General features: G+C 40.2%; 1 protein-coding gene across 1 annotated transcript; it reads right to left on the bottom strand.

The window, feature by feature from the left end:
* Window positions 1-67: 67 nt before the first annotated feature.
* prxl2b (peroxiredoxin like 2B) lies at window positions 68-8,689 on the bottom strand. The gene is made up of 7 exons (XM_080785209.1): window positions 8,481-8,689; window positions 7,854-8,058; window positions 7,105-7,156; window positions 6,408-6,471; window positions 6,064-6,139; window positions 5,178-5,296; window positions 68-416 (listed from the first exon to the last, which is right to left on the bottom strand). The coding sequence occupies exons 1-7, from the start codon at window positions 8,541-8,543 to the stop codon at window positions 390-392; spliced, it is 606 nt and encodes a 201-aa protein (XP_080641335.1). The 5' UTR covers window positions 8,544-8,689; the 3' UTR covers window positions 68-389.
* Between the last annotated feature and the right edge of the window lie 414 nt (window positions 8,690-9,103).

Here is a 9,103-nt window from a genome sequence, read left to right on the forward strand (position 1 = left end):
TGTATATATAATATAAAATAATTTGTAGAATTTACACATTGACAAACATAGACAATTTAAATAGATATAAGATCAAATCAGTTTAACATGTGATGTAATTCAAGTAATACATTTAATAATAGTCTACATTAGAGATTCAGATTTTTTTTTAATCTATCAAAGCAATAATTTTAGTAATCACTGAAGGCTACAAGCATACCACATACAGTACATATTATCACAAAAGGTCATTATAAGTAATCAAAACGTAATGGTAGCGTGGGTTGATTTCATAAATGTAGTGCAACACAATCCTATCAAACTCAAACATACTTTTATGACTTGTTGTTTGAGCTTCTAGTTGTCTATTCCAACTTCTCCAAGGATGCCAGGTGTCCATAGAGCATAGATCATAATGTACAAACATCATCATTGCACTGCAGGGAACAGAACAAAAGTTTGATTGAGCTTGACCTACAAATCTATGATATATGTCGTTTCTGTCCAGCAGAAACCTCTTATTTCCATATTTAAAATTAAATTAATGCCCTACTTCGTTACACTAGTGTCACACAAACATAGCCGACCTACAAGATCAACATGTTGCATCGTGACCCGTTTTGAGCTTGTAGATCTGCTTTTTGCTACTTTTGAATTTTAATTCTGAGCAATGATTTGCTGTCGGGAAGAAGACTGTCAATATACGACGTCTCACTACAAAATATAATTATTGTTGGGTTAATCAATCAAAAATCAAATGTGATGAAATGTACCAGTGAGTAAATTCATTGATGTCAGTATAATGATACGATCTCTGATGCTGTTTGAGACTGAAATGTGTATCAGTAGAGGCCTCGTAAATAGAGTTTATTGAATGAAACAGCTCTAAGCTCTCGCCCCTGTGTCCAGCTTCAGGAGTTCACTTTCAGTAAAACCTGTAGCCTCATGAGACTTGAGACTTATTTCCTCTGCAATTTCTTCTGACAAGAAAAGCTTCAGGGAATATTTAAAGCCAACTAGGGCAGCTAGCTAGGCTTTGGATGTAAAAAATAGAATAAAACTGTTTTTGTTTTAAAACAATACAGTGAATCTCGTAGAAACACAACAGGGCACCTTGATCTGGACCATTCTTTATTATGTTTTATAGGGGTCAAATAGCAGTAAACTGTGGAAAGCTACTAGACAGTTATTTTACCATGCATTGAAATATATTCCACCCTGGGAGAGTCAAGACTGCACATATTTCATTACTGTCTCCTATAACCAGACACAGAGGGGGCTATCTAATTTCAAATGTCACACTATTGTATAGCTTCGTAAGTAAAAGTGACGACAAGTGACGATTCACTGTGGCCTGTCCAGGTGGGTGCCACTTTAACCACGTCCATGCATCACAGATCCCCAGCCAGAACCCAATCAGGGCAGTTGTTAGAGACCAACCCATGCCATATTTTTGGGTCCGATGTCAACCCCGATTTTAGAGAGTCCTAGATCACAGATCACCGATGTTTTGCAAAAAAATAAAGAACATTTTATCAAAGAATATTATTATTTATGTTTATTTAGAAATTAACATAAAAATAAATGTTTTGATAAATTATGAAAATAAATGATAAATGTTTTAAATTAAGTATACCAGTAAGACGCCCCGAGGGTGAGAAGCAAACAGGTCTGGTAATGCCCATATGGACCTTTTTTTTAATAATTGACCATTTTGGGCCGGGTAGGGTGTAAAATGTGTACTAATCAGTAAGGCCAGGCAGGGCCTCGGCCAGCCCAGTTAGGGCTTTGAGGCGGGCCTGTCTAGAGTTGGAATGGACAGGTATCAGTCAAAAGGGAGACATCGAAGAGGAAGGACCGGTGGGGTAGGATCAACATATGGAATGTCATAACAGGTCAGCTCCATACAGTATATGAAGATGTAGAGTTGCTGGCCGGCTCCATATATGCAGATTTAGGTCTTCTCCATGTATGGCTATCCAGGGTTTGATTAGGTCAGTGTTGTGATCTTCATATATGGAGAAAACCATACTGTATATGGAGCATGTCACAAGGCGCGACAGACTGACGGCCATATATGGTGTCTGACAGGTTTTGCAGGTTTTCATAGGAATCTGCGACCTACAGTCGCAATAATCTCCATTATATAAAAATAACATTTAACTCTAATTATACAAATGTCTATAATGACCCAAAATAAGGACACCAAATTGAAAAAAGTGGTTAAAATCGGGACATATCGGCTGCATAACTGTGGATACTGGCAAGGGCCAGACCGACATATGAGTCTGGCCGTTGCAGTAACTACAGTTCTGTGGTCAAAGCAGTAACCAGTGGGCCCCCAGCATGTCCGGTTACTGGAACAATATCTGTGACCTCTGATGTCACTGGCTAAGGTCAATGTGTCGTAGGTGTCTGGTGAGTGATCCGACGGTAAAACGTCCTTGGGGACTACAGACAAGAAACTACCCAGAGCAGATACGGTTGCCATTAGTTGTCGGTCATTAGATTGAAACTGAACAACTGACTCTTCTTTTGATCACCCACTAAACTTTTCCACTGTCACTTTGTTAAGTTTATTCTGTTTCATGGCCGTGAATATGACATCCGTTTATCTTCAGACCTGTCACAGCTTCAGTAACCCACAAGGTCCAATGGTTCTAGACCTGCCATGATGAATACAGTGTGCCATTGGCACCTTTAGCCCGAGTTATCCTTTGACATAATTATGATGGTGTCCTGCTGCACTGCAAAATAGCCGATCTACAAGCTCAAGTGCATCTCGGCACAATGCGACCCGCTGATAGCCTGGAATTATTATGACATTATGACTCCATGCTGGGCTTTCAGCAATTTGGTTTGTTATAAGGACTCCAGGGAACCAATTATCGCGTGCACCACATTCCGGTCTAATTTTGATTCCCATCATCATTCATTTTAATGTTTCACACATTTAAACAAAACAGCCTTCTGGTTTTATTAGTGAATATTTACATCTAATTCCTCTGTAAGATACTACATATTAGTGGAATCACATAAACGTATGTTGATGATGTGAGGGTATGCTAGGTTGAAGTTTATCTATGCCATTCTTCTGGATTCCATAATAGTGGTAATCAGTGGTAATCTGTTTTGTATAAGACAAATCTGGACTTGGCATAGAATGCCAATCATTGATACTCAATTATATCTATCGATGAAGCCAGGTGAAACGGTGTCACAGACCACAGTGACAGAGACAGACAGGACAGGAGGAGGAGATTAAGCTATTTGCAAAACAGCAGCGTGTGTGTGGTTGTCGCGGGCTGTGTGCATCCAAACTCATTCCAATGACATGGGAGCTATTTTGTTGTTATCTAATTCATGGTTCACAGGTTCAGGTTTTCATTCACTAATCTTGTTGTATATTAAATGAATAAAGACTTTAATAATTTAATTTAGCCTACAACTAACACATAGTGACAGTTGCGTATGTGCTTGCGTGCGTGCGTGTGTGTGTGTGTGTGTGTGTGTGTGTGTGTGTGTGGGGGGGCTTTCCATCATGTAACTATGGTTTCCATATGTTGTTTGGTCGTATTGCAGTTGTTCATTTCGCAAAAACGAGGGTCATAAAGGGTTGGATGACCCGGAATTATCTACTCCTCTACTCGGACAAAACTGAGTACACCAAGTACAATAAAGTACTTGGCCCTAAAGCACCTTAGAGACAAATTAGCTGATGGACATTTTACCCTATATGGCATTACATTGGCCGCCAGGGCCACTGTAAAGAATCTGGGAGTTACCTTTGACCAAGGTTAGGCATCAAAATGACTTGTTGAGACTGAAGCTTGTTCATGCATGTGTTACTTCTAGGCTGGACTACTGTATCTCATTATTAGGCTGCCCACGTAAGTATCTTAACAGTCTACACTACAGCTAGTCCAGAATGCTGCTGCGCATGTACTGACAGGAACCAGAAGAAGTGATCATATCACTCCTTCACTGGCCTCTCTGCACTGGCTCTCGGTTAAATACAGAATAGAGTTTAAAATTCTCCTCCTCACCTACAAAGCTCTTAATGGTCAGGCACCACTGTATCTTAAAGAACTCATGAAGCCTTACAAACCTGCTAGAACACTGGTGCGTTCACAGTATGCAAAAATGCATGATGATCCGGCATTTAAGTTTCAGGCACCTCAGCTGTGGAACCTTCTCCCAGTTTCGGTCTCACACTGTGTAATTAAGGCCTCTCCTCTCCTCCTCCCCCTCTCCCCCCTCCTCCCTTTGGTTGTGTGGATTCAAGTCCCATCAGTGCAATAGTAATTAACACTGTACAGACTTACACTCCAGTAAGGCCTGCCACTAACGACATCCGGGGAGCCGCTCCAACTGCAACTGTGACTGCGGATTGGGCCGTCCACCCCAGAGTCTGGGTATGCTTGACGTCTCTTCCAGTTAAGGGGGAGTTATTTCGTTACCGCACTGTCACAAAATTGCTTGCTTATGGTGGGACTGCAGGGTCTCTGCTCTACATGTAAAGTGTCTTGAGACAACTTGTTGTGATTTGACGCTATGCATTGAATTGAATTGAAAAAGAAAACTTCTTTGTGGGATAAAAGTTAAAACTGTCAATAAGGGAGTTGCTCTGATAGGTACAGTACATGCTATGCCCTATACTTATGCCCTATTGCATACAAAAATAGATGAAATAGCCAATATAAAAGCACAATGCAACATGTTGTGAGCTTTTGGGAAAGCCCATTTAAAAATGTTTGAATGAAATAAATCTGCCTATAATAATGCCATGCCCAAAATAGCAACACCAGGTTGAAAAGGGATAATGCTGATATTGCCTTTGCCTGTACCACAGAGGTTATAGGAACACAACGCTGAGGAAGGTCGAAACGCGTCCGTTGCTTGTCCATGAGAGGTAAATAAACCATGAGAAAAGGACAGTTATTGTTTGCTGGCTGCTTCCTCATTTCTACACATTTGTCTCTTGACAACTCTTATCTTTGAGCTGCAGGTCAAGAGCAGATTTCATACCCAGAAGCCATGGTACCGCTATGTGCTGTTGCAGGTACTGACGCATGAGATAAACTGCAGACTAACTTTATTAGTACCTTAACCAGTCTATATCACCTATATCACCTATATCTGGCACCTATATCTCAAATAATGAGATTTGACTGTGGGGACTTTATAAAGTGACTTACCACTGGCATCTTTCCTGCTTGTGCATTGGATGAGACACCAAGAGCCTTGCCAATGTCTTCCAAAGGTACATAGTCACCTGGTGAATCCTGTACAAAATGAAGCAGGACCTTCTCTCCACCTTCAATGTGCAAAGAAAAGATAGTTTAAGGTAATGTGACATAACTTTGACTCTGAGACGTTACAATAATTCAAACTGGCACTAAAATATATAACATAATACTGCAGTGCCCTCTAGTGGAGATCAGATGCCACAATAAAACAAGCCTGCCTCCCTTTCTTGATAACACAACTAGGAAATTATGTGGATCCACATATTCGGCTGTTTGTGAATACAAACAGACGCACGCACTCGCACTCACTGTGACACACACACACACCACACACACACACACACACACACACACACATACATACATAAAAATGAAAGAATGTAAGAAATAAGTATGTAACTGATGAACTTTCTGCTTTTGATGAACTCAAACTATTTGTACACATGAATAACTCCGATTACCATTTCAACAATCAAAACCTCTATTCTATATGTGTATCCCCATATACAAGATACCACTCAGACCCCTTTGGTTCCCAATGGGAACCGGTTCAGTTCTTTTTGGTTTTTAGTCCATGAGCCAGAGCTCCAAAATTGTTGGGCAAACTATACCCTATATTAAATTTTTTATAACCATACCTAATATAGGTATGGTTTTTCCCACTCAATTCATAATTAACGTTTCAATTTTGGAGCTCTGGCTCATGGACTAAGAACCAAAAAGAACTGAACCGGTTCCCACTGGGAACCAACGGGTGGAAAAGGGGCCTCAGATAGTATCCCTCCTCTGGTGCATATCTCAGTTGAACTTCAACCTTCCTACACCTGGGACCTACCTTTGGCCACAATGAGCATGCCTCCACTTTGTAGCAGATCTCCACTGAAGTTCCCCTGGATTCCGAGAGCATTAGCCTGAAAGAATACAGACAGTGACCGTCAGCCTTTTACATTTTCATCTACTTCACCAATTGTACATTCAAGCTTGATTTATACTTGCCGCTGTCACTGGACATAAATAGCAGATTTACAAGTGTATGTGTGCAAAATGCTAAGTCTAAAAATTAAAAATAAATACAAAATAAAAAATCCAATTCTCTGACCATGTCAACAATGTGAACACACATAACTAAAATGTATTCAACATGATCATGAAAAATGGCACAGTTGTGAAGATACATACTTTGGCAATAACATCTCGTACTTTCTTCCCCAGTGCGGCTGGGACGACACTTAAGGCAGTGTATCTGAGGGAGGATACCATTAGCCATGAATTATGTAGTTTCTGCATGTACTGTACTAGCCTGAGGTCCACCTATGCTTTCTATGGCATAGGCAGTTCCCGGCTGCCGGGAGAATCTAGACGCAGCTGCGCGACATGAGACTAATTAATTTGAGGCACAGAGAGAGAGAGAGTGTGTGTGTGTGTGTGTGTGTGTGTGTGTGTGTGTACGTGCATGTGTGCGACTGTGCGTCAATTTAACAAAGGTGCAGACGATCAGAAACCAGCAGAGAGTGATCGACGTTTGCGCTACTCTAAGCCGAATTGAAGTGGACTCGGTCCCAGACTTTTTTTTGTGTGTGTGTGTGTGTGTGTGTGTGTCAATCTATACTTGCGTATCTCGAGATTCCCGACCGATTGCCTTCAAATCGTTCTTTTCTTTAACTACATAGAAGTGTCTATTTGTTTGTCTCTAAATGTTTTGATGAATTGAACAATGTGGACCCTGTTGTAAACAAGTGTAAGGCTTAATTGGGTCGTCCACTCACAGTTAACAGTCTTTGTATTGAGTTTGTGCTTGAAATGTACTGTAATTCTGCAAACTGTTAATAAAGATTTCAATCAATCAATCAATCAAAAACAGGTCTGCCATGCTTACCTTTTGAAGCCTAAATCCTTGTAGCTTTTCTTCTTCTCATCAATGTAAAGAGCTACAGTATATAAGAAAAAGATGACCATGAATTAATATTGTTTGCTTATAATCCATCAATACAATAAGCTGCTCTGGTTCATGAGACAGCACAAACATGTATTGTTCCAAACCTTCTCTCTTTAACCACTTATATCCTAGCATCCTTATTCTATATTATCATCATCTTATATTAAAATTGACTAATGAGAGGATGCTATTACCGAGGCTTCGATAAACAAAACTAATACACCCATATTAGGCATGTCGCTATGACTCAGACCAGATACAAACCCGATAAGCCCATATATATTTTGGAGAGACAAATGGAACCAAATGACTGCTCTGCAAGTACAAAGTCATTGACGGTCACATTATTATTGCGTCATCAAATATTATTGCGTCATCTGGATTATATCGTGCAACTCTAATTTCCAAGTGTTCTGCTTATGGGTCCTACCACCTGGGTTTGAGTCTTGACATTTATATAAGTGGAATTGCTAAAGCTGGTTGAAGGAGTAATTGAAAAACATCCTTTCAAATTGTATTCACAACTTTCAGTACATTATGCTTTTCATATTCCGTTCCTATCCTCCTACATTGATGGTGAAAAACAAACACAAAAGTTCATACCATGTGAAAATTCACATAACGTTTAATCTGAATTATTATATACACCTTTTTGTTTGCCATTCCATGTTGGTACCAGAGCTGCTTACCTCCTTTAAAGAACCCTCCCTCGCTGAAGTCTTTGAGGCCAGTCTCCTCTGGTCCGATGCCCACCAGTCCTACACCGTTGGCCTTAAGGTCTGGATCTAGTTTGCTGATTTCTGATGCCATCCATCGGCATACTTGGCAGCCGAACCTTCGCATGAACAGCAGTACCACTGTCTGGTTCTGCCATAGAGACTGCAGTTCTATACTCTGAACACAGAAAGGGGCAGAGTTGACACACTTATCAGATAACATTAGGCATCAACAAACAAACAAAATTAAAACCACCTAGACCCTATAATACCATAATAAACCATGCCTACACCGCCATAGGATGTATACAACATTATTGTAGTTGCTGAATAATTATGATAATTGCGCCATCCAGCGGCGGGCACATTCAACTGCAACCAATATAACACTTAGATAAGTTTGGATCGTGACTTGACTTCCTGCTTCTCGGTGGAAAGGCTATATTAACAAGTTAACAACCTCAGTTCGATGCAGCAGCATTTATCATAGCAGGCAACTTTTAATTTCAGTTCTAGAATGATCAAACTGAAAATTACATTAACAGAATGTAACAATTACAAAGGAAATGTTTGAACATGAACGTTATCTCGCTTCCCTACCTCTCCAGTATCTGCACTCTTCAATACATTCGCTCCAACTTTCGCCATGTCGAACATTGCCATATTCACCGAATGAGTAACTAAAAATGTTGCTAACAATATTCTAAATTGGTTATTATTTTCCAAATACGGAGAATGTTGTGTATTTACGTTAGGAGGACTAGGAGCAATTCTTGCTAAACTCTACACACAAAACACAACCATACAACTGCATGTTGACACGCCCCCTCCACACTGACGTCCGGATGGTGTTCCAAGCCCACCAATCACAAGACCTTTACTGACTGGAGGCGGGGTTTGCGAACACGTGCAAACAAAGCCTAAATAAATGAAACGTTTCTGCCTTGATTTACTTGTAAACAAACATGTCTACAGTCTACTGTACTACTGTCTGTCTACTACTACTGTACTGTAATGTTGCCAATGCTCAGTATAAAACAACATGAGTCTCCAAATCTAAATAGAACCAAACTGTCTGTGCTGGTTTCATAAAAGGCCAGACAGAGATGGTGGGCACGTGCATGGGCTCAAAGGTGAAGGTGATTATTGTCTAACCAGCAGTGGTGGGATATGTAACTGAAGTGCATACAATAAAATTAATTTCAACTTCATGCTATAGGCTG

This window comes from Protomyctophum bolini, assembly GCF_963924005.1.
Source record: "Protomyctophum bolini genome assembly, chromosome: 2".
Taxonomy (NCBI): Eukaryota; Metazoa; Chordata; class Actinopteri; order Myctophiformes; family Myctophidae; genus Protomyctophum; species Protomyctophum bolini.